At 30.3% G+C, this 26,263-nt stretch overlaps 2 protein-coding genes across 3 annotated transcripts; both read left to right on the forward strand.

The window, feature by feature from the left end:
* Positions 1-1,102: 1,102 nt before the first annotated feature.
* Positions 1,103-7,206, forward strand: LOC114754987 (vicianin hydrolase-like). The gene is made up of 13 exons (XM_028943854.1): positions 1,103-1,326; positions 1,517-1,586; positions 1,702-1,760; positions 2,025-2,100; positions 2,172-2,243; positions 2,405-2,492; positions 4,867-5,119; positions 5,275-5,390; positions 5,592-5,809; positions 6,395-6,426; positions 6,528-6,630; positions 6,743-6,851; positions 6,956-7,206. The coding sequence occupies exons 1-13, from the start codon at positions 1,153-1,155 to the stop codon at positions 7,122-7,124; spliced, it is 1,539 nt and encodes a 512-aa protein (XP_028799687.1). The 5' UTR covers positions 1,103-1,152; the 3' UTR covers positions 7,125-7,206.
* LOC114754985 (vicianin hydrolase-like) lies at positions 5,427-24,935 on the forward strand. 2 transcript variants are annotated; one of them, XM_028943851.1, is made up of 16 exons: positions 5,427-5,433; positions 7,228-7,233; positions 15,282-15,290; positions 20,020-20,211; positions 20,363-20,432; positions 20,856-20,914; positions 21,015-21,090; positions 21,202-21,273; positions 21,377-21,464; positions 21,572-21,824; positions 22,066-22,181; positions 22,538-22,755; positions 22,870-22,901; positions 23,969-24,071; positions 24,204-24,312; positions 24,595-24,935. In XM_028943851.1, the coding sequence occupies exons 4-16, from the start codon at positions 20,041-20,043 to the stop codon at positions 24,761-24,763; spliced, it is 1,536 nt and encodes a 511-aa protein (XP_028799684.1). In that variant the 5' UTR covers positions 5,427-5,433; positions 7,228-7,233; positions 15,282-15,290; positions 20,020-20,040; the 3' UTR covers positions 24,764-24,935. The 2 variants fall into 2 exon arrangements, with proteins under 2 accessions (XP_028799684.1, XP_028799685.1); XM_028943852.1 differs by lacking the exons at positions 5,427-5,433; positions 7,228-7,233; positions 15,282-15,290; ... (11 more) ...; positions 24,204-24,312; positions 24,595-24,935 and adding exons at positions 12,409-12,588; positions 12,745-12,814; positions 12,954-13,012; ... (8 more) ...; positions 16,838-16,946; positions 17,457-17,868.
* The last annotated feature ends 1,328 nt before the right edge of the window (positions 24,936-26,263 follow it).

Raw genomic sequence — 26,263 nt, forward strand, 5'->3', positions numbered from 1 at the left:
ATTTTTATTATTTTGTTTTAATTTTAAAATGACAATTTAAATTTTCTTTTCATATATTACCTCTAGTTCTAATTATAAGACATTATTTGTGGTATATTTGATACCATCCAATAGTTTAAAACCCGAACCGAACATCAAACAAGAAGGTTTAGCAATTTACTGTTCTTTTATAAATTTACCCACACACATTACTTATAACAGACTATACATACATAAGATAGTTGGTACAATATCTACATGCAGATTGAAATATTATAATTTTTTTCAACTACTTCTCCAATTCTAAGTATAAGACCCTTGTACACACTAGTATAAAGGTATTATATTTAGGACGAGAGGAGTAATTTACTTTTTCTTGGGCAAAATATATGGTTGTTACTTCTAAAATTTGAAATCATATTTAAAATTTGTGCTAGAATTGTAAAATAATGTTTGAGAAATTATTTCTTTCATTTCGCCTTTTTTTTCTAAAACAATTTTATGATAGATCATAACGTGCCCTCTCATTATAAGACAATATTTGAATTTTTCTTTTCTAAGAAGAAGACAAAAATTAATTAAGGATACACGGTGAAGTAAGAAAATGATAATTGATACTGTTGTTTGAAAAATATATTATATATAATAACAAAGAGGTAAGTTCTGTCTGTCCAAATATACAAAAATGTCCAGTTGGTAATCTAGTAATCAGAACGAGTTTTGGTGCTTGGTGCGCATCAAGTAAAGAGCATCTAAACTTATCATATCTGGATTATTTATATTTGATTTAGATGATTCATATTTAATTTTTTATGTTTAAACAAAAAATTATTTTTTTAAAAAAATAATAGTTAAGAGATTATCTTTATTTTAGATTCATACTCATTAAAATAATTATTTTAAAAAAATTAAAATAAAAAAGAAAATAAATTTAGACCTTCCAAATTAGATCTAAATGGTCCAAATATGATGAGTTTAGGATACCCAAAACTAAAATTAAAAAAATTTTAAATTTGAACCATCCAAATTAAATACAAATGATCGATGATCTTGGAGTGTTCATCGCATGAGTATTTGAAACTAGTTCAGTTGATAATCAAAGGACCACTATAAATAGATGAGCTTGATCAAGTAGTTCACCACAACTGATAAACTACTAAACCAGGAGCAGCCATGAGAGTTGAAGGTGGTCGTGGTTTCCGGCTGTGTGTGTTTCTGGTGGCCACCGCCACCACTCTTACGGCGGTTGCCGGTGGCGATGCAAAGCCCAGCCATTTCTCCGTTCCCTTCAATAGAACCCTCTTTCCTTCTGACTTTCTCTTTGGTGCTGGCTCTGCTGCTTATCAGGTCCGCGTGTGTCTGTATATTTTATATTTAAGTATTGTGGGATCCAATTGGTAATAACTCTGTTAAACCGGTCAAAGCCCCAAGAACAACTTTTAAATATATATATATATATATATTCATTTTTAATTATTGATGTGTGAGTGAAAGTTTATGGATATATTTTCTTTCCCTGGTTTGTTGATAAGAACAGTCAGAAGGAGCAGCAAATATTGATGGAAGAGGACCAAGCATCTGGGACACCTTCACTAAGCAGCACCCAGGTTTGTTCTAACCATGCATGTTTCATTTTTTATTTTCTCCCCTTTTTCTAATGTTTTTAGTATAAAATATTTTTTAAAATTTGATTTTTAATTAATATGTGTAACTAATGAGCAGGAAAGATATCAGATCAGAGCACTGGTGCAGTGGCCGATGATTTCTATCATCGCTACAAGGTGCTGCTCATCATCAACTTCATCTATTTTGTCAATATTCACCACCCTTACACACACACAAACACACACAAAGGTGTGTATATATAAATAAATTAAAGGGGTAATTAAGTAATAACAGTTTAGGATTAGATGTGAGATCGAATCACAACCTTCCATTTATCGGAAAGTTTTTTATGTCACTAGATTAAATTACAAGTCTTTTGCTTTTGTATTGTGTGGTTGTATTTGTGAATAAATGCCTCCCCCCCCCCCCCAATATTGCAGAGTGACATACAGCTGATGAAAAAAATTGGGCTGGATTCCTTTAGATTCTCCATCTCATGGTCTAGAATTTTTCCTGGTAAGAATTTTCTCATTAAACGACTATGACATGAAGTGATTTAAAAATAATTACTACTTGATTTTGTGCAGAGGGCAAGGGAAAAGTGAATGAGTTGGGAGTCAAATTCTACAACAACGTTATAAATGAGCTCCTAGCTAATGGTCAGTAACTCCCTATTTTTACTTAATCGATTAATCACCTCCAAATCATCATTATATTAATTAATGTCTGTATTAAGATGAACTTTTGAAATAAATAATGCAAATTAATAATTAAGCCTTTTTCATATCTATTGGCTGAATAATTGTGGACATGTATATAGGTTTAACACCATTTATCACGCTCTTTCATTGGGATCTTCCTCAAGCTCTTGAAGATGAGTATGGGGGATTTCGTAGTCCTAAAGTTGTGTAAGTAATAACACACCATTATCTATCATCCATCAAACAAATTCTTACGTGCACTAGGAGCATCAAGTCATTTGTGATCTCCCCAATTAGATGAAAGACATGAAACCAACTCAGTTAAATTCAGTGCCACATGACACTATTGGTTAGAGAAATCAATAGTCATGGGTACCACAAAAATTTACATTTAATAATTTCTCTCTCCGTGAATTTAATGCCTCTCTCTAACTCTCATTTTCACTTCCAACAATGCCTTTTTTCTCTCTTTCATCAACCCATCAAATCCGTCAGCCATTCAAATTTGAAAACGGCCCCAAAAAATCTTCATTAGTAACCCCATTCACCAACGTGCCCTCCCCAGCAGTACGTTAAAAATATTTATTTATAACATTTATACTAAATTAATGTTGTAAAATAACAAATAAATAGTTATATATATTAATTTTTTGAGTGAAAAAACTATTTTATTACTTACTAAACTTTGATTGTTATTGCAATTTTGCAAATTCTTTTAAATTTTAAGTCACATCTAGATAAATTTTCTAACTTGTCAATTTTTAATTGACTTGTCACACACTCATATACTTTTACATCTGATCTTTAATATAAAAATCAGATAACTAATTTATGAATATTAAAAAATTTAGTTGTGTTAATTATTTATAATAAATATGTGTTGATTTTTTAAAAATATTTTTTACAATCATATACATTATAACCGTCTCACCTGTTCATAAAAATTTTCTTACTGTATATAATTAATAAGGATATTTTAAGGAAGAAAACTACAAATTTCAGAGGCAAATAAAACTAAGTCTTATACTCAGGGTTAAAATGTATATGTTATCTATTTCTTATATTCAAAATGAAGGTGGTATTTTTTTTTAAAAGACAAAACTTACATCAATTTACTTTTATTAATTAGGTTTATTCGGTCAAATCTTGTTATATTTGATTTTCTATACAATATACATATATCCATCGGGTCCATTTTTTCAATTTATTTGCATATACAGATGCATATATATATTATTTATATGTTTAAGGTAAAAAAGTTTAATAAATGTGAAAATATATTAAGAAACCCCTAAAATTCTACAATACCGCCGAATTTTATTTAAATGTATATCAGATATGAATAAATATTTTAATATATAACTATGTATTTATTATTTTGTAACATTAACTTACTTAACATAAATGTTATTGATAAATATTTTTAATAAGAATTAATATATTGCGGGGAAGCACATTGGTCTCTTGGTGGAATGAAATAGGATGAACGGTCTTCAGGGTGGTTCCCCCCCCCCCCCCAAGTGAGTGGAAAGGAGTATGAGTATCATTCCATTCCTCAAAAGTTATGCATAAAGTCATCAAGCCAGGAAAATACAGAGTCAAAAGTTTTCTAACAGCGGAGGGGTTCGGTGGATTTTATGGAAGAGGAATGAGAGGCATTGTTGGAAGTGAAAATAGGAGGAGGAGAGAGGCATTAAATTGACAAAGAAAGAAATTATTAAGTATAAATTTTTGTGGGACTTATGACTATTGATTTCCCTTACCAGTAATGTAGGGGTGTTTGGATATAACCAAACCATGGTTTGGAGAATGGTTTCTGGAGAATAGATTCTGGAGAGAATAAATTTTTTGAAGAATAGATTTTGTGAAAAAGTGATTCTGAGAAGTGAGAGTGTTTGGATAGTTGTTACTAGAAGCACTTTTTACATATACAAATTACTAAAAAAGGCATAAGTTAATATGATAATTATAGAAAAAATATATTTTATGATATATTTTAATTTGAAGGAATAAAATTGTTAATAATATATTTTTTATTAACATAATTAATAATACATAAGATAATCTAATTAATAAATAATTAATATGTATATATATTTATAAGATATAAGATTAAATATATTTATAAAAAAATATGTTTATAAAAAAACAACAAGATACATATCCTATAGGCTCTCATATTCTCTATTTTTTTTCCAAAAGCAAAAATTTTTTGCTTTTCCCAAAACCATGGTTTTGAAGCCAAAACCATGGTTTTAATTCAAAACCATGGTTTTGAGTTTTTAAAGAGTGTTTGGGAGATTTTTTCCCAAACCATGGTTTGGGTTGGAACCCAAACACCCCCGTCATGTGAGGCTGAATTTATTTGAGTTGATTCTATGAAGATCACAAATGACGTGGTGCTCTTAATGCACGCAAGAATTTCTGTTATCTATCAAACTTCTTCATGTGTATTGTCAAAACTTTTTTTACAAATAATTTTCCTAAATTTTGAGTTATTTGTGGATAATTCATATGTCATGATCTCATCATTATTACATCTCTTCTTATTGACTTCTGATTAATTGATTGATTATTTTAGGAGAGATTTCCAAGAGTATGCAAACTTCTGTTTCAAAACATTTGGAGATAGGGTTAAAAATTGGGTTACTCTCAATGAACCCTACTCATTCAGTGTGAATGGATACAATAGTGGCACATACGCACCGGGCAGGTGTTCTAACTATGTCGGAAAATGCTCCGCTGGTGACTCCTCCACCGAGCCTTACCTGGTGGCTCACCACCTCCTCCTTTCTCATGCGGCTGCTGTTAAGCTCTACAAAACCAAATTTCAGGTTCTCTTTATTTAATTTCCAATTATTATGTTCCCCCCAAAGCATGTTAATCCTACTTCATCAGTTTTTTATCGAACGAAATATGCAATTTGACTTTAAAAATTATTTTTTCCCAAGTGAATAATATACTCAATTATTTATTGTAATTATTATAGGCTACTCAAAAGGGAAAAATAGGGATCACTATAGTGACAATTTGGTTTGAGCCAAAGTCTGAGACTATGGTCGATCATGCTGCCGCAAATCGAGCTCTGGATTTTTTCTTTGGATGGTAAGTGATAAAGACATAGGGCCAAGAATTTGCCTCTCAGCATGTCTCCATTAAATTTGAATTGTTCAAAAATAAATTTGACTTTAAAAAATAATTCTTTTTTCCCCAGTGAAATATACTCTAGCTAGTATCATATTGTCAAATTAAACAGTCAATTAAGGGAAAGAAAAAAAAATCTGGACAATAAGTGGATATATGCAGGTATGCTGATCCAATTACATATGGAGATTATCCAAAGAGCATGAGGTCATATGTGGGAGACAGACTTCCAAAATTCACAAAAGCAGAATCAGAAATGCTGAAAGGATCATATGATTTTCTTGGTGTCAATTATTATACCACCTATTATGCTGAAAACTCCCTATCTGCTTCCACTGTTAATCGGAGTTATACTTCTGATATGCGTGTCACTCTCTCCAGTAAGTAATTGATCAAATTAACATATCCCCGGGACTCAAGTATATATCATATATTTTTTTTCCTAAAAAAAAGGAAGATAATTGTGCATGTCACTATAATTTTATTTGATTTTTAATCAGGTTTCTAAAGTTTTGTTCTTTTATCATGTTCTTATAGTTGTACAATGATTAAATTCTTATAGTTGTACAATTGATTTTAATCATTTGTAGCTTCTTTTCAATCTATTCCTTGTGATTTCACGTAGTTTTTACTCAGATTGTTGTAGTTTCAGGTGGCTGATTGGGGGTGGGGGGGGCTATTAAGATCTGATTAAAAATCATGTGAAACTATAAGGAGGCCATGATAAAAATTAAAGAAACAAAAATTATCTACAGGGATAAAATTAAAACAAGGCAATTTATAAAAACGTGATGAAATTGAAAAAAAAAAAGGTATAGAAATGCGATTAAAAATCCGGTAAAAATATAGGTACTAGCAGATTAATTTTTCCTTAAAAAATTACATTTCTATATATCTTCCTTTCTCAATTTAATGTATATATTGACATATGAAACCGCCTCACCTTTATTTCCTTGCAATCTCAGCCAAGAGAAATGGTCTCTATGTTGGTACCCCGGTATGCTCTTCTTCTTAGTGTTATTAAATACATAAACACATCCTTAATTAACTTCCAATCAGACAATTTGTGCCATGAGCCTGATTATTACAATTGTGCAGACTGCTTTGAACTGGCTCTATATTGCTCCCAAGGGAATCTATCAACTTATGATGTATGTCAAGGACAAATACCAGAACCCGCCTATTTACATCACTGAAAATGGTATATATCATCATCATCATCATCAAACACTTTCATGATCACAGGCACAATATTATTATATATAGTTCATGATATCCTTAATTTTTAAGTAATTTGTGGTAATTATTTATAGGAGTGGCTGAATTAAATAATGCGTCAAAACCGGTTCAAGAAGCAATCAAGGACAGTATGAGGATTAGATATCATGATAACCATCTCAGAAATCTCCTTCAAGCTATCAAGTAAGTGATCCATACATATACATAAATCAAAATTATAAACCAGACCTTATATTATACACCGAACGCAATATTAAGTAAATTGAATTTGGGTATTATATATGCAGGGACGGGGTGAACGTGAAGGGATATTATGCATGGTCATTTTTTGACGACTTCGAGTGGGATGCCGGCTACACCGTTCGATTTGGAATCACTTATGTGGATTTCAAGGACAATCTCAAAAGATTCATGAAATACTCTGCTTATTGGCTCAAGATGTTCCTCCTTCATTAGTCATAATCATCATCAACTCCTTAATTATGCAAGCCTTTGGAGAGCAATTAATTTGCAGTATATTTAATGTCCGAGGCTTTAATTTGCTTTGGAATCACATCAGCACCACGTATGGTTGTTTATTGCCATGTTCTGAAATAAATAATCACGTACTTTTTATGAATTTTAAATAAATAAATGAAGTCTTGACTTTAATATCTTTAATATCTTGATTTTAACAAGTGTTATAGACGTGTACGAGAGAGAGCGAGCTACTTATTAATGATCCATAAAGTATATCTATATGCGTAAGACTCCAAATCCCGAATTTGGACTTTGGAATATGCAAAAACCTAGATGCAATATTACATGAAACCTGGAAAATATTTCAATGTAAAATTAATATCATTTTTACTTTCGAATGCTTGACAAGTTTTGTTAATATATAAATATATACTACCTCCTGTCCTAAATAAACTAGACGCTACGTTTAGGACTGGGGATAGTAGAAGTTGAAGTATTGAACATCTACCACAAAATTCTTTTACTAGGCATAAATATTTTTTTATTAGAGACAATCATGTTTGAGATATTATCAAATATTAAATGTTAATACGTCTCTTAACAGGAATTTAAATATTGGTTTATCATGATGTGAGAGAATATTTTATTCTGCTAGACTTAATCTCTATTGATTACCACAAAATTATAATAACATATAAAAGCATGCTTCAATGATTGGGGTAGATAACACTTTCCCTTGCATTTTTTAACTCATAACTATCTTTCTACTGAGAATAATCCTATAATCAAGATACAGCTGATAGTAAATGCAAACAATCGTCTACCAGATTTTTAAGCTTTAATTTACCATGTTATAAGGGATCATCTTCTTTCGCAATGAAAAAGTTTAATAATTTTGAAAATTTGATAAATATAATTCGCCTCCCCTTGATATTGCCACTTATAATGCAATATTTTTAACTTCACTTTCATGTTCATGAAATTTAGTTATTTTGAACACTAATTCCTTCATTAATATTTGTTTTATTGTCAATTACTACCTCAGGTCTTAATTATAAGATCTTATTTGTAGACTATAAAAAAAAATCTTATAATAAGAACAGGATTTGAAGTTGAACTGCCCTTAATTGTCGCTTTGGGGTTACTCCAAAAAATTAACCGAATTAATGCAATATAGTGCAAAAACTCGGGTCGTTTCACTTTGAGGAGCCGAAAAAACGAAATTAAACCCTAGCAATTGAATGCAAGTAACCTAAACTATAAAAAGAGATTTTTGATTTTGAAAAGCTGTTAATTAAATACTACGAATCAAATTGAAATTAAAATACTTTTTTTTGTTTTTTTATATAAAAGTAATTAAAATGAATGGAGATTAAAGAAATGAAAATGAGACACACAAATAACACTGATGATAATCAATCCTCTAATTCAACAATGTAGGCAATCATCACTTTAAAAGATGTGGGAGTTAAAAACAATGAATTAAGAATTATAATTAAGCTTTTAATCCAACAACCGAGCCACCTCGAGTTGCCACAAAATATTTTCCTAAAATTCAAATTACTAACTGCAACCAGAATAGTAAAATGAAATTAAAGATACTAAAAACCAATGCTCAATTAAATCCTTAAATTCACAACAATAGACTTAAAGCTAGCAAAAGACAATATGATCCAAGATTCTAAGCCACCTTAGAATATCATAATATATTAACTCCAAAATCAATACAAATGTCATAACCACAACATCATAATTGAAATCAAAGCTATAAACAGCCCAATGTCAAATACTAAGCAATAATCCAGTCACAATAATCCCTAAATATAATCAGATTAAGCAATACAATTATCTCAATAATTAGAAAAACTATCCTAAGACCTAGGAATTGTTAAACAATTATTGAGTAGGAAATTAAAGCAACTAAAACTCCCCTTGATGATCTAAGCTCCTGCCATTATTGTTGAATTAGAAGATTTCAGAGCTCTAGCCACGCATAGTCACGAGAAATGCCACAATCGATGTTCTTTTGCGGTCTGCCATGGAAGAACACTGTTCACGCCGTCGAGCTCGTGCTGCCCCTGTTCTGCTCGCGTCTCAGTTCAAGCTGCTGTCTCTCTGTTCTGTTGTGCTGCTGGTTCGCGTCTCCCGTCGCTGATTCTCTCTGCCACCAGAAAGATTCAACGGAGAAGATGATGAATGGTCCCCTCTCTTCGTTCGCCGCCAGCACGCTCCTGCTTTATTTCTTCTGCCTCGCGTGTGTGTGTTCGGCGCTGTCGTGTGTTTCGTGTTCTGCTTCTCCGCGCCTCGCTGATGATGATTATTAGGTTGGGGCAAAACGCAACGTTTTGCCCCCAACTTATTATTATTATTATTTTTTAATTTAATTTTCTTTTCTTTTTTTTTTTTTTTTTTTCTTTTTTTTTTTGAATCTTCCAAGAACCTGCAAGCAAAATTCAAGGATAAGATAGCATTAATTGTCCTTAAAAATCAATTAATCATAATTAAATCAAAACATGACAATTTTGCCCCTATAAAATATAATTCAAAATAAAACAAAATAAATCAAAGAACAATCAATTAAGGCAAAAATGGACCAATTAAGTTGACAAAACCCATATAAAAGATACCAAAATATATAAAAATAATTGAGTTTGTCAATGGAGTTTTTTTTTTTTTTGAAGTCACAAAAGCTGTCATTTTTTCATTTGTTTATTTGGACAAACTACCTTAAACTATAATACACTTCTAATTTTCCTCTTCGGAAAAAGAAATTCGCAACCTAGCTACTCCATATTTATTATTTCCTATAGACTGCATTAATTATATATATCCTCCATTTTCTAAAAAAATTATTAAATGAAATTTAAAATCCACGTATTGCAGTAATATCTGGACACAATCTTCATGCTTCAATATAAAATTACACTGTTCAAATGGATCGCGATCACCAAAAATGTATGTGTGTGTATTCAATTCTTATCTTTCTACACTCAAATATTTTCTAAATAATTTTTTTAAAAAAATTTAAATTAAACATTCTGCACTTGTGTATGAAAAATGAAACTATAATCTTAATCAGATTAGATTAGATTTTAGTATAAGGATAATGTGCTTAAATACCTCAGAAATATCAACAAAGGAGCACTTAGTATCTAAAAGTTTTTTTTTGTTTTTATATGTTCTGAAAGTTTATTTTTGTAACATGTCTGTCCTAATTATCTACTGTTAAGTTTGAACATTAAAGATATAGATCAAACTATTTTTTTTTTATAAATTCAAGCTGTATATTTTAATAGTCAAATTTAATGATGGATAACGCCCAATATATTTTTGTGATAAAAATATGAAAACTAAAAACAATTCCAAGTACTAGGCACTCCTTCATTGACACTTCCAGAGTATTTAAGCATCTTATCACTTTTAGTATCTATTAAGACAATACTTTGTGTTAAGTAACTTATATTTATTATTTATTATGTCAAGTTTTTATGTGACATATAATTATGTATTTTATTTTTAAAGTATTATCATTGAATTATAAGCTTATATTAAAAAAAAAAGACACATGTGAAGAACTTATAATAGCAAATATAAAAAATTTGATTTAAGTATTTTTGGTATATGTATATTTATATGCACATGGTAGTTGACCGATGGAGAATTCTCTCGCCAAGTTTGATCAAGTAATTATGGCCACACATGATAAGTTATGGGGAGAAGCAATAATAAATCTTTTTAAAAAATTTAATTATCAAAAAATTTTATAACATATGACTATTCTGAATATATTATCATTTTTCTAGTCTAAAACTTGTCAATACTCACTTTCTATTGTTTTATTTGTCAATAGATTTTAGAATAATTAAAATTTTTTTGAGACCAATTGTAATTCTCCCTAAGTTTTGTCCTATTAGAAAACATTTCTATAGATCTGACGTGGAAAAAACTGAAAATATATAATAATAATTTACAGTTGTACAATTTTAATAATTTAAAATTATTTAATTTATATATATTTTAAATAAAATTATAATATTATTTATTTTCATAAAATATTAAATTACACGCCTTAGATGTGATGATGGTGATGGAAAAGGACGGCAGAAGAGAGAATCTTTCTCCGCCAAATGAAATTTGAAAAAATTGTAAATAAGACCCCTTAATATGTAAAATTATGATTTAAGATCCTAAATATAAAAAATAGCAAGTAAGGACCTGATCCTACCTTTGCAAATATGAAATCATAGTGAAATGTTTGAAATGCCCACCAACTAAATGACAAGCTGAATTTGGGAAATGACAAATTGATTTTAATGAATGACAACTTTAATAGACCAAATCATAACTTAGCTGAGGATATGTCAAATGACGAGTTGATTATGAAAAATAACAATTTCACTTTAGCAAATGACAATTTCAGTAGATCAAATCACAATTTGATTAAGAGGCATTTTAAACATTTCATCATGATTTTATATTTGCAAAAGTGGAACTTAGTCCTTATCTGTTATTTTTCATATTTAGAATCCCAAATTATAATTTTACATATTAGGAAGTCTTTATTTGTAATTTTTTCATGAAATTTTCTCTTCTGCAGAAAGATAACTATTGCAATAAGGGTGATCAGACCTAGGAAATTGTGCTTCTTTCTTTGTGAATTTTAAAATATTAGTTACTAAAAAAATAATAAATGTTAAAATTTACTGAAGCATTATAAATGATGTTAAAAATAATGTAAAATTATCAAATGTACAATCACTCTTTGTATTGTGTTTTGAAGACTCTTATTTATATACATATATATATATAGGTTATTTGATAAGTTCTCAAAATATAGTGCAGCGAATAATTGTTCAAATGAACAATGAGAAAAAGAGTGCTACGCAGCCACATTTTGAGGGTATAATCTATTTTTAAATAATTTGTTATCCATACAACATTTAAATAGGTATCATTTGGTAAGTTCATATATAGTACTCTTTCAGTCTTAAATATAAGATCTTTTTTGTTGTATAAATTATACTACAAAAAGAGTCTTATATATTGAATTGGAGGAGTAGATTTTAATACCGTTACGCTTTCAAGGACTAAATTTTTAAGATAAACTAAATTCAGAAACCAAAACTAAGGGTTTGAAATTCAAAAAACCAAAGTCAAAATAAACTTAAATTTAAAGGATAAAAAATTATATTAATGCAACAGTAAATTAGAAAATTACAGTATCCTTCGGCACTTTAAATAGAAGTGAGCGTTGAAGCATTTGAATGGCAAAGAGGAGATAATGAAAATGGCAAGCGTAAGAAATAATGTAGCGTTGAGCTTCGTCTTCGTCTTCCTTTCCTTCTTCGTGTTGCTGCTGAGAGGCACAGAGAGTGCTAAGCCAAGTCATTATTCTGTGCCTTTCAATAGAACCCTTTTCCCTCCTTCCTTCATCTTCGGTGCTGGTTCTGCTGCGTACCAGGTTTCTCTTTTTCATTATCATCAAAATGCCTCCATTGATTAATTCTCTTCCTCATCTCTTAAGCCTTTTCTCTACAAAGTTGTATGAAATACTATAATTATTTATTACTATACTTTTCCCCACTTTTTGTTGTTGGGTTACATCATGATGATTCAGTCAGAAGGAGCAGTAAATATCGATGGAAGAGGACTAAGCATATGGGACACTTTCACTAAGCAACACCCAGGTGTGTGTGTATATATATAGACACACACATTCACAAGAACTTAACTGTTCATAACTTGTGAATATGTATGTATGAAAGAATAGTATGTAAATGTAAGCCAAGAAATAATGCTAACCAGAGAGTTCATTTTGATGTACAGAAAAGATTACGGATCGGAGTAATGGTGATGTTGCAGAGGACTTTTATCATCGATACAGGGTACGTATGTGCTCATTGTTTTATATATTTATATATATATATAGTTTAAATAATGTAGAATTGATGTGAAGCTTCAAGAAATGAACATAATTACCAAAAATTCCCAATGACAACATATACAATAGCATGTAATAACAAGTTCTGATATTAAAAATGATAAATGCTGGAGACTTCTTAATAATTTTCTTTGCATGGGACCTCACTTGCCATTGGAAATGATGTTGGTGATTGTGATAATGGCACATTAATTGTACAGAGTGACATACAATTAATGAAGGAGATAGGGTTGGACTCCTTTAGATTCTCCATCTCATGGTCCAGAATATTCCCCAGTAAGTACTTATACTAGTATATGTTTAATGGCTATACAATTATTTGCATCTTTCGACATTATAATAAACTTGGAAGTGATAATTGCACAAATTAATGAAAACTTGTTTAATATATATATATATATATATATATATATATATGCGCGCAGAGGGGAAAGGCACAGTCAATTATTTGGGAGTTGGCTTCTACAATAATCTCATAAATGAGCTCCTTTCAAATGGTTAACCTCTCTCTCTCTCTTTCTGGGGCTTCTACAATTGTATATATATTGAAAAATAATTATATATATATATATATATATGTCTGAGTTTTTATCTGAGCTAACTTTGCTATCAAATCTTTTTTTTAAACCAAACAAGTCTAAACCCACAGCATGTTATTGCATCCACAGGAATAAAACCTTTTGTGACTCTCTTTCATTTTGATCTTCCCCAAGCCTTAGAAGATGAGTATGGTGGATTTCTCAGTCCTAAAATAGTGTAAGTCATATTAATGATCGATTAAAATTATTACCAATCAATAAAATATATATCCTAATGAAGTCAATTTTTTATGTCATTATTTTTTCCCCTAATGTAATTGATATTTAAATATATGATGATCTAGGGGGGACTTCTATGAATATGCTGATTTCTGCTTCAAAACTTTTGGTGATCGTGTTAAGCATTGGGCTACTTTGAATGAACCCTATGGGTACAGCAAAAATGGCTACGACACTGGCAGCTTCCCGCCGGGAAGATGTTCTAACTATGTCGGAAACTGCACCTCCGGCAACTCCGCCACCGAGCCCTATCTCGTCACCCACCATTTTCTTCTTGCTCACGCCGCTGTTGTCAGATTATACAAAACCAAATATCAGGTTTCATTAAAAACAAATAAATTACAGCAGCAATGGAACTTGGCGTCTCTGCGTGTTCTTTTTCAATGAATTGACGTATCTTGTTGTGTCTTTTTGTGTGTATTCTGTATTGGGAACAGAGATACCAGAAGGGGGAAATTGGAATCACATTAGTGACACACTGGATGGAGCCAAAAACAAACTCTCCTGCCAATCGTCAAGCTGCAAGTCGAGTTCTGGATTTTTGGTTGGGATGGTATGCATATACTCCCTATTCTTATTTACAGCGCAGAAAGAGAATGATTTTTTTATCATATTTATAGAAGAAAGTGAAATAAATTTTTCATATGAATATTTATAAATCACTTGTACTCCAAGTTCACAAACCACAAAATATATTAAATTGATAATTTTTTTACATTTGCTTTCTTTTTTTAAGAAAGTGCATTAAAAATATATTTTATATTTTCTCTTACCTGTTCACTTTGTCTATCTATGCATTTATTAAGTTAACAGTGATAAAATTAGAAAAAATTGTTAATTACCTACAGATGACTTATATTTAGACAAAAATTTTTTTCCTACAAGTGATTTATAAATAGAAACAGAGTAGTATATAATTTTACCATTTTTTATTACTATGTTGAATTTATTCTCAGAGGATATAATGTATATTAATGTGGTGTTTGGGTAAAAACCAAATCTTGATTTTAAAAAAGATTTTACGGTATATAAAGTAAATATTTGATTTGAGTTTATTTGAGTTTTATTTAGATTTGTGTGAGAATATTTTTCAAAAATGCTTTTCAGTGGATACAAACACAAACACTCCCTAAATAGGGATAAAATTGAAATTTTGTTTTATTTTATGAAAATTTTAATGAAGTTTTAAACTTTTCTCTATATGTGTAAAACTTGATGGAAGTAACTTGTAAATATGATTACAGAAGTAGAGTGTAACTAATATCAATTTATCTTAGTATGAAAAAAAAAATCAATTCATCTCATTTATTTTTTTCCCCTTCGATTTTCTCTGTTTGGACGAAGTGAGGAATGGGAAGTGAAGGAAATGGACGAAAGGGAAAAAAGTGGGGAAAGGAAGAAGAATAGGAAATTAATATGTAATTTCACAACCAAAATAATACTCAGAGAAACCTTCGAGACAGTTTTAGAAAACTGATTTTCTCCACAAAATCTCCTCACTTTTAAAAGAGAAAGCTTTAGGGAAGAAATTAACCATGTTGGTCTTATGCCTGGTTTAATTTTTCCCTCCGCTTCTTTCCATCCTGCTTTTTCTTTTTCTATCCAAACACATGGTTAATAATTTCTGTGTTTCAAGCAATAATTGATGTGTGTGCAGGTATGCTGATCCCATTACATATGGAGATTATCCAAAGAGCATGAGATCTATAGTGGGAAATAGACTTCCAAAATTCACAAAAGCAGAATCAGAAATGCTGAAAGGATCTTATGATTTTATTGGGATAAATTATTATACCACCCAATATGTAGAAAATGCTCCCTTATCCAGCACTGTTAATCGCAGCTACTCTTCTGATGCGCAAGCCAGTTTCTCTAGTAATTTAATTAACCTAATCATCATTAATTAATTTCCCATCACTCAAAGACAATTATTATGTTATTTTATATTCACTATCAAACATCACTTTAATAAACGTCATTTTTCTTTTGATTTCAGCTTCGAGAAATGGCTTCCCTGTTGGTACTCCGGTATATTATATTCTTCTTCCTCTTTTCTCATTCCTTTAGATTTAGATCACAGACATATAAGTTAATTATTTGAAAGGTTAAACTTTTTTAATTGTCACCATTATAAACTTCCGTCTTTCTTTCTTTTTCTTCTTTTTGCCAAATAAAGTTCCTTCATACTCTTTATTCAGTTGCGCGTTGTGAAATTGTATAAATAGTACCTTGATCTTCATTTCGAACACTTTTTATATGTATACATATAAAGCTAATCAAAAGTGTTTAAAAGTAGTGCTAGAGATGAGTTAAACTTACTAATCCAACCCATTTTACCCGTCTAGAATTGTAGGTTGGGTTGGTTAAAATGCAACCCTACACAGCCCTCAAACCCTAATGGATCAACCCGTAATATGTAGGTTGGGCCACACATTCGCCGCTTTCTAAAATTAAGAAGTGTTCTTAATAGGGTTTGGGTTTAATAAAAGAAACTAATTCCTCACAATCTAACGATTCAACTTTCTATTGAGAGATGTACCAATATTTAATACCTGATAGTATTTTAATTGGATTGTTTTTAATAAAAAGATACTTTTCTTAATCGAAAAATGCATACGTAGTGGTATGAGCGATTAACCTTGGCAACTTTAATAAAGAAGAAAGTCTTGGATGGCTTTGCAGACGGCATTGAGTTGGCTTTATATATATCCCAAGGGACTCCATCAGCTTTTGTTGTACGTAAAGCACAAATACAGTGACCCACCCATTTACATCAATGAAAATGGTAAGCAAAATTATTGATCCCACCTGAATTATTGTCCTTTATTTACAATAACCTTAAAAAATTTCTTTCGCCTATCTGTAAGTTCATTTTATTATATATATACATATATATATAAGATAGCCTTGAAATTATTAATATATAACTCTTGTTACGTTGAAAATTTCAGGAGTTGCTCAAGTAAACAATGCATCTATACCGGTGAAAGAAGCCATCAAGGATGGAGTCAGAATTAGATATTATGATGCCCATCTGAGATATCTTCTTCAAGCTATCAAGTGAGTTCTCACATATATTATTACAACAAATAATTATTGCAAGAAATATTTAAATCAATTGTATCCCAAAAAGGTATAATTAAGTAAGGCAAAATCCCACTTAAATTAAATTAAGCTAAAATACCATAATTCAGATTTATACCTCTGCATTTTTAATAAATTCCCACTTAAATGTGGTCATTTAACTTGATTTTGAAATTTCTATTTAGTCCTTTTAGCATTATTAGGAATTTAGATTTTGGTGTTTGGACTGGATTTAATTGAAAATTTTCCATTAATTAATTGATATATGTCCTTCCACAAAACATCACATATAGATTAAGTAAATATTGATTAGTTTTTTTTTTCCTGAAACTATACCCATTTCTATTTTAATTCACATTTTTTGAAAAAAATAAGTACAAGTTGTAATTTTAATTTGTAATAGTTAAAATAAGACATTTGTTTCGTAAAATAAAAATTAAATTAATACAAAACTCATCTAAATTTTGAATGGCTATGCATGTGCAGGGATGGAGTGAAGGTGAAGGGATACTATGCATGGTCGTTCTTTGATGACTTCGAGTGGGATGCTGGCTACACCGTTCGATTCGGAATCATTTACGTAGATTTCAAGAACAATCTCAAAAGATATATGAAGTACTCTGCTTATTGGCTCAAGATGTTCCTCCTCCGTTGATTTCCTTCACCATAATAATAACTCTGCTCTTCAGATTCTCCACCATATCTCCTACATAATAAATTAATGGTTGGACTGGCAGATAAAATATGTCACTTTAGTTCTTAAGATCACAAGAAGTTGATTAGTCAGTTAGACTCTATATATAAGGGTCTTATTGTGATTAATAAAAGATTATTATCTATTATCTTCTGTTTCCCTTCTTATGGGTGTGCGTTTTTTTTTTTTGGGTTAAGCACAGGCATGTATGAATTTCTTGTAGTGATGATTCCAATGCTTTTGTTTTCCTAATTACTAGTAGTTTATTACTTTGTTTTATGGATACTATTCATAGAATTTTAAGCAATTGGGCCCGCCAAAAAATAAAGCACCAAAAACATCCATGATTTGGCCCATCAATCCAATCAAGGGAAGAAAACGCACACAAACTTCATTTTCGAACGACATGTGCCCTCACCTGCTCCACGAGTGCCGCCTCGTATTCGTATATGCTCTCACTAGTAGAAAAATGACAATTCATCCCACAGGTCCCACCATTTTCGGAGTTTTGCAAGATTCCGGCACTTCCCCGTTCACTCCCCTTCTCCCTGCTCCTTATTTATGACTATTTTCCATAGACTGCATTGATTATAAATATCTTCTAATTTTTCAAAAAACCTACTATCTTTGATCTTTAATATAAAAGTTTGTTTAGATTTTATTTTAATTTTAAATATAATATCTTAATATACTTTTCCTTTCATATTTATCTACTTTTTCTCAAAATAGCCCTTATAGTAATGATAGTTCTAGCTAATATACTTGATTAATAAAGGTATTTTATAAAAAACAACACTTATTTATTATAAATAACTAACTTAACAAACTTTCTTCATCTATTCAAATTAATCAACTAGCTCTTATATTAAGGACCAAAGGTAGTATTATATAAAATTTAAAAGGAGTTAATACGAATTTTAGTCTTTTAAGTTTACTTTCATTTTGATTTTGATCCCTCAAATTTCAAATAATAAGTTTTAATCTTTTAAGTTTCTTTTCATTTAAAATATTAGTCTCTATAATTTAATAAAAATTTGGATCATTTTGCTCCTTAAAAGATTGAAACCTATAGTTTGAAATTTGAGAAATTAAAATCAAAGTAGGGCTAAATTCGAGGACCAAATATTATACTAACCAATTTAACATCCACATATTCTATTAAATCTGGACATAAGTATTCAAAAAAAAAAACCTGGACACAATAATCACGCTTCAATATAAAATTACGTTGTTCAAGTCGATCGCGATTACTAAACTCGTAAACAACGTGACATTTAATTAGGAGACACCTAACATTCTAGTTGACTTCTGAACGGGCACTATTTATAAAAGAAAACTTAGGCACGAAATATATGAAAGTATTGTTTCAGTTGGCATGGAACATATTTTTAATAGTTTTCTGGCATTATTTTATAATATTCAAAATAAATATATATTTTAAATTCTTATCTTTTCTATACTCAAATATTTTCAAATTAAAATTTTTGCATGCTTAGTCTAACCTTGAAACATAACCTTAATCAGATTTGATTAAATATAATCGCTAAAAAGTTCTACAATAAATGAGAGGTATAAACCTGTTCTTATTTTTTATACTAAAACTTGTCATTACATGTTACTCATTTATTGTAAAATTTTTAGGTGATTCGTTATTTTTTGGGATCTCATAATGATTTTCCAAATATAATGTATTTATACACAGATTGCAGTAGTGACCAGAGCAGTTTTCTCTCACGCACCTAACGTGATCAATTAATTATTGCCACTCACAATATTATTTTATGTACTATTGGCACAGATCTCTTCGGATCTGATTTGTTTGCCGACAACATGATCATTCGGAGAAGCCAAATCAAAGAAGTAACTGATCAGAAGAGAATTTAATAATTTACCTACAACAAGCAAAATCACTAAATTATGGGGCAAATTAATAGTGTATCTGACGTAGATCCAATAGCCAAAACAAAAAACATAAATAAAAAAAAGAAGGAAAAAGGAGAAGATGATGTTGTTTGATAATATTATATGTTATGAGAAGGAGCCCATTTCAAAACACTAATACATTATATGGCAAAATTTTTTGGAATATATAAACAACAATTTATTTGTGAAGCTCCGTGATGTGAGACTCATGACATTAAATATATAGACATATATTTAGATTGTCAATATGTAGAGATAAGATAATAAAATATAAATTATATGTAAAAAAGAGGGATTTTGTAAAAGATAATGACAAAAATGTTGCATTATTGGTGATAAGACTGTGCGGTATCGTTACTGGTGAAGAAACTACTGAAATACGCTGTGCTTCGGAACTTTAAATAGAAGTGAGTGTTGAAGCATTTGAATGGCAAAGAAGAGATAACGAAATTAATGGCAAACAGGAGAAATAATGTAGTGTTGAGCTTCGTCTTCTTCTTTTTCTTCTTCGTGTTGCTGCTGAGAGGCACAGAGAGTGCTAAGCCAAGTCATTATTCTGTGCCTTTCAATAGAACCCTTTTCCCTCCTTCCTTCATTTTCGGTGCTGGTTCCGCTGCTTACCAGGTTTCTCTTTTTCATTATCATCAAAATGCCTCCATTAATTCTCTTCTTCATTTCTTAAGTCTTTTCTCTACAAACTTGTATGAAATACTTTATCATAATTTGTCATATTTTCCCTCACTTTTTGTTGTTGAATTACATTATGATGATTCAGTCAGAAGGAGCAGCCAATATTGATGGAAGAGGACTAAGCATATGGGACACCTTCACTAGGCAACACCCAGGTCTCCACACACACACACACAGACATATTTTTCTTTCATTAGTTACCACAAATTCATAAGAAGCTAAGTCTACTTTCAGTACTTAATATAAAAGCGAGATGACTAATTTAGAAATATTAAGAAAATAAGTTAGGTTAGTTATTTATAACAAATATGTGTTACTTTTCTTAAATTACCCTATTTATTCATATACATTGAAACTACACTTAGGTAATAATACCTTACAATCAATAGGGATATTTTTGAGTACACATTATAAATTTGAAAGACAAAGTGGATTAAAGTCTTATATTTATGACCATCAACTAACTCTTATATTTAAGACACAAAATAATATATGATTTTGTGCAATATATGAAAGAATAATACTTAACGTGTGCCAAGAAATTATGCTAACGAAAGAAATTATATTTTGATGTACAGAGAAGATTATGGATCAGAGTAATGGTGATGTTGCAGATGATTTTTATCATCGATACAAGGTGCATATATAAATGTTCAATTATATATATATGCAGTCACAAATAAATTAAAAATTGATGACGTTGTTGATGATTGTGAATATTGGCATGTTAATTGCAGAGTGACATCAAATTAATGAAGAAGATCGGGTTGGACTCCTTCAGGTTTTCCATCTCATGGTCTAGAATATTCCCAAGTATGTGCTTAATTATGTTTTCAGTAGTCATACAATAATTTGCATCTTACGACGTTAATGTTAAAACTTGAAAGTGATTTGCACAGATTAACTTGTTTAAGTTATGTGCAGAGGGGAAAGGAACAGTCAATTATTCGGGGGTTAAGTTCTACAATAACCTCATCAATGAGCTTCTTTCTAATGGTCAACTTCTCTGCCTCTATCTCTCTTTTTCTAAGGTCTCTTTAATTATTATTATAATAATAATAACAAATCTGAGCTAACTCACAAATTATTGCATATATAGGATTAAAACCTTTTGTGACTCTCTTTCACTTTGATCTTCCTCAAGCCTTAGAAGATGAATACGGTGGATTTCTTAGTCCTAAAATAGTGTGAGTCATACTAATTAATTAAACTTATAATTATCTATAACTATCCAAATAAAGTAATTTTTCCCTAATTTAATTGGTGTGTGTGTGTGTGTGTGTGTATGATGTAGGGGGGACTTTCGTGATTATGCTGACTTTTGTTTCAAAACTTTTGGTGATCGAGTTAAGCACTGGGTTACTTTGAACGAACCCTTTGGGTATAGCAACAATGGCTACAACACAGGCAGTTTCGCGCCGGGAAGATGTTCTAACTATGTCGGAAACTGCACCTCCGGCAACTCCGCCACCGAGCCCTATCTCGTCGGCCACCACTTGCTTCTGGCCCACGGTGCTGCCGTCAGTTTATACAAGGCCAAATATCAGGTTTCCTTTTTCACTGCAAATAGACTCCTTCACTATTTCTTATTGTGACTTAATTTGTACGCAAAATTATCTTCTTCTTTTTTTGTGAAGGAGTAGTTGTAATGAAAATATTTTTGTATGATCACAAAAAGGAATACAGGCACTTGATTATAAAAAATATATATTTATATATATATATGTGATGATTGAGTGTATTTTTTAATGAATTTGTGTCATTTTGTGTGTGTTGTATTGGAAACAGAAGTACCAGAAAGGAGAAATTGGAATCACATTGGTGACTCACTGGATGGAGCCAAAAACAAACTCTCCAGGCAATCGTCAAGCTGCAAGTCGAGCTCTCGACTTTTGGTTCGGATGGTATGTACTTATCTGGTTTTATATATTATCTCCAACTCTAATTATAAGGCTTTATTTATAATCTATAAATAAAATCTTATAATTAGGACATGATATAGTATAAGATAGAGAGAAAAAAAAATTTTATTCCTATTCATCAGTCACAGTATTAAATTTTTTATTTTACCATTTATTTATTAATGTATAGACTTTGTTTTTATAAAATATAGTAGATATATTAAATAGGAATAAAATGTAAAAATTGTTAAATTTTAAGATAGAATTCTTAGTTTAATGAAACATATGCGAAGTGATTTAAATCGTATGTCTATATTTCTAATCTCTGTTATTAAGCGATAATTGATCTGTGTGCATAGGTATGCTGATCCAATTACATTTGGAGATTATCCAAAGAGCATGAGATATATAGTTGGAGATAGACTTCCAAAATTCACAAAAGCAGAATCAGAAATGCTGAAAGGATCATATGATTTTCTTGGGGTGAACTATTACACCACCAATTATGCAGAAAATGCTCCCTTAACCAGTACTGTTAATCGCAGTTTCTCTTCTGATATGCAAGCCACTCTCTCTGGTAATTTAACCTAATCATTAATTAATTTCCCATAAAACTTACAGACATTATGTTAGTTTATGTTCACCGACATAATAACACAAATAAAACTTCATTATTTTCATTTTATTTCAGCCGTGAGAAATGGCGTCCCAGTTGGTACCCCGGTATTATTCTTCCTCATCTTTCATTATTTCTTTAGATGACAGATAAGTTATTCGCCTGTGATTTTACATAGAGATCTGTGAGCCTGAAATCCCAATCCACGAGACGGATTTCAAATCTCACTTCCAGTAACTATGCTTAAATACTAATATTCTGCTACCACTTGAATTTAATATTTCTGTTGCGGTCAACTTTTCGTCTATTAAAAAAATTAAAGAGATAATGCATTTGAAAGGTCAACTGTCATTAAACTTCGAAAAAATCCCAAAAAATACTTCTCAAATTTTAAAATCCCAAATCAAAAATTAATAAGTACAAAAATGTGTTGTCAATTTCTTTTTAAGCATAGTAAATTGCTATTAAAATGTAGTAAACAAAACTAATTTGAAATTTTGAAATTCAAGAATTATTTTTTTTTGAAATTTTCCCTTAAGCTTCCTTCATGCTTTCTTCACTTTCACCTTGTCAAATACTCCCTCCGTTCCTTATTATAAGAGACATTTGGTGCTTATGGCATGTTCCTATATATAAGAGACACTTAAAAGTTGTCTCTACTTTTTTGTGTTGATTTCCTACTTTACCCATATTTATTGTCTCCAACTCACACTCTCTCTCCTTTCCACTTCTCTTTCTTTTAATAAATTACCATTGTTCTCTCTCCTTATTAATGAGGGTATTTTTGGAAAAAATTATACTTTTTACATATTAATTGTTCTTAACTAATTTTAACTGTTTTTTTGATCAACGTAATTCGGTTATTCGTCTCTTATAATAAGGAACGGAGGGAGTAATATAGATAGGAGTGCTATTTCTAATTTTTAATATAAAATCTAATTTATACTTTAACAGCTATTTCTTTGTTTTTTTTTAATACACCTATTGGATTGGAATCTTTTCAGCCGGGCTGATTTTGCCCACCCTAACCCACGATTAGCCAACTCGCATGATCCATATTCCCATAGCTCTATTTAAAATAGATGCGATTGATTAAAAAAAATGCATGTAGTAGTTAACTGGTAGGCATTCTAAGCAGATTTAACAAAGAAGAAGGTTTTGGATGGTTTTGCAGACAGCATTGAGTTGGCTTTTTATATATCCCAAGGGACTCCATCAGCTTTTGTTATATGTAAAGCATAAATACAATAACCCACTCATTTACATCACTGAAAATGGTAAGCTAAATTATTGGTCCTGCGTGATTTTTCTTTTATTTATAATTAATAACCTTAAAAACTTTCTTTAATTTCACCTATATGTAAATTCGTTTTATTTATATCATATATAATTATTGTTGGAATTTTCAGGAGTTGCTCAAGCAAACAATGCATCTATACCAGTGAAAGAAGCCATCAAGGATGGAATCAGAATTAGATATTATGATGCTCATCTCAGATATCTTCTCCGGGCTATCAAGTGAGTTCTCATATCTATGTTACAACAACAAAGAAATCAAGTAATTACTATAAGAAATAGATAAATAAATTTTATCCGCAAAAGGTATAATTAATTAACTGATTATATGTAGATTAAATAAAATTTCATTATTTTTCTGGAATTATACAAATTTCAATTTTAATATACTTTTTTAAAAGACTAAAAATTGTATTGTTATAGTTTAAATAACACTTTTTAAAGTAAAACAAAAATTAAATTATACAATAATACTCATGTGAATTTTTGGATGGATATGGGCAGGGATGGAGTGAAGGTGAAGGGATATTATGCATGGTCATTTTTTGATGACTTCGAGTGGGATGCTGGCTACACCGTTCGATTTGGAATCACTTACGTGGATTTCAAGAACAATCTCAAGAGATATCTCAAATATTCTGCTTATTGGCTCAAGATGTTCCTCCTCCGTTAATTTTCCTCTATCATCATCTACTTCTAATAAATTTCAAATAAAACAAATTAGAAATGGTTGGAGATATAATATGTGATATCTCAGTTGATTAAGATGGCGGGGAATTGATTAGTTGGTTAGACTCTATACATAAGGGTCTGATGGTGTCATATTTAATAAAAATCATCATCTTTTGTTTCTCTTCTTTGCATAATATTTTTTTTTGCTAGAGGTGTTTTTTATTAGAAATAATCCTATTTAAAACACTATCAGGCACTATCCGCATCTTTCTTAATAGGAATTCGAAAAATAATATTACATTGTAAAAGAACAGCCATTTCCGCTAGGCCCATCCCTTGCTAATTCAAACAATGCTCAACACAGCTATGTGAGCATGCTAAGAAAATTGATAAATAGCCTAATTTCTAACAAAATGAAATGATATCCATTTTACGCAAAAAAAAAAAAAAGATAGTCCTATTTATTATGTTATAGTATTCCTACTAAATCGTAAATATCAATCCACATATTAGGGGGGATAAATTACCTGAGAAATCTTAGCTGTTCAACATTTACATTCTTTTCATGCTTCCAATATGAAAATTACATTGTTCAAAGTATTAAAAAAATTACATTTCGAAAATAAAATTACGTTATTGTTCAAATCGATCTTCACCACTAAAATCATATGTGTGTCCAAAAAAAATAACCATAAATAATGTGATGTTCAATATAGAGTCAAAGACACGGAACATGCGGTGTGGCTTTTGAATTAATTCAATATAATAATGAGTCAAAAGTACGACAAATGAGAAACGTTTATGCCATAAAACTTAGTTGTTCATATATAATAACGTTCACAATATGTGAATATATATCGTTCTAATTTTATGTTGACAGTAAAACATTCACATACCTACCTAATCGAACCTTTAGACATGTAATACATATGTAAAAGGAGAAAATTGCAGAACAAAAAACTTAGAAATAAAAAAAAAATTGCAAACAGAGACTTGTTACAATATCAGTATTGGTTTGACAATACTTGATAAGTAAGTGACAACAATTTTTGTGAACGTGTCCCTGTATACAAATTTTTAATTTCTAAGGTTTTCTTTTTTTTAACTATTTTCCCTATGTAAAATTGTAAAAAAGTACAATTATATTCTCAATCAGACACGGTTTCCTTCAGACATGATGATGTGGTGCATGAAAACAATGTGATAAAAATTAAAAGAAAGATTTCGAAAACACAAAGAAGAAAACAATGAAAAGAAATGGACATAGACACTAATTAATCATAAGAAATTTTTTTACTAATACTATGTTAGATTCGAGGATTATATATGGTCAGGTCTGATTAGGATGACCATAATTGGTGCCTATATATATAATAATTTTTATATTATAAACATTGCCACGTAATTTCCGAAATGCCCTAAGTTTTGGCAGTTTAAATAGAAGTGCCTCTTGGAGCGCGCCATTGAATTATATAGGAGCAAAAAAGAGAAAAATAGTTAA

The sequence above is a fragment of the Neltuma alba genome, unplaced genomic scaffold, assembly GCF_004799145.2.
Source record: "Neltuma alba isolate B1F8T4 unplaced genomic scaffold, ASM479914v2 tig00010229_pilon, whole genome shotgun sequence".
NCBI lineage: Eukaryota > Viridiplantae > Streptophyta > Magnoliopsida > Fabales > Fabaceae > Neltuma > Neltuma alba.

Bases quoted from the DNA above. Each gene is read 5' to 3' on its own strand.
- LOC114754985 (XM_028943852.1), top strand. From the start codon at position 12,409: ATGAAAATGGCAAGCGTAAGAAATAATGTAGCGTTGAGCTTCGTCTTC. The intron at 14,205-14,323 runs GTTTCATTAAAA...TATTGGGAACAG, and splicing joins TATACAAAACCAAATATCAG to AGATACCAGAAGGGGGAAAT. The intron at 15,762-15,882 runs GTAATTTAATTA...TTTTGATTTCAG, and splicing joins TGCGCAAGCCAGTTTCTCTA to CTTCGAGAAATGGCTTCCCT.
- LOC114754987 (XM_028943854.1), top strand. From the start codon at position 1,153: ATGAGAGTTGAAGGTGGTCGTGGTTTCCGGCTGTGTGTGTTTCTGGTG. The intron at 2,244-2,404 runs GTCAGTAACTCC...ACATGTATATAG, and splicing joins AAATGAGCTCCTAGCTAATG to GTTTAACACCATTTATCACG. The intron at 6,852-6,955 runs GTAAGTGATCCA...TTATATATGCAG, and splicing joins AATCTCCTTCAAGCTATCAA to GGACGGGGTGAACGTGAAGG.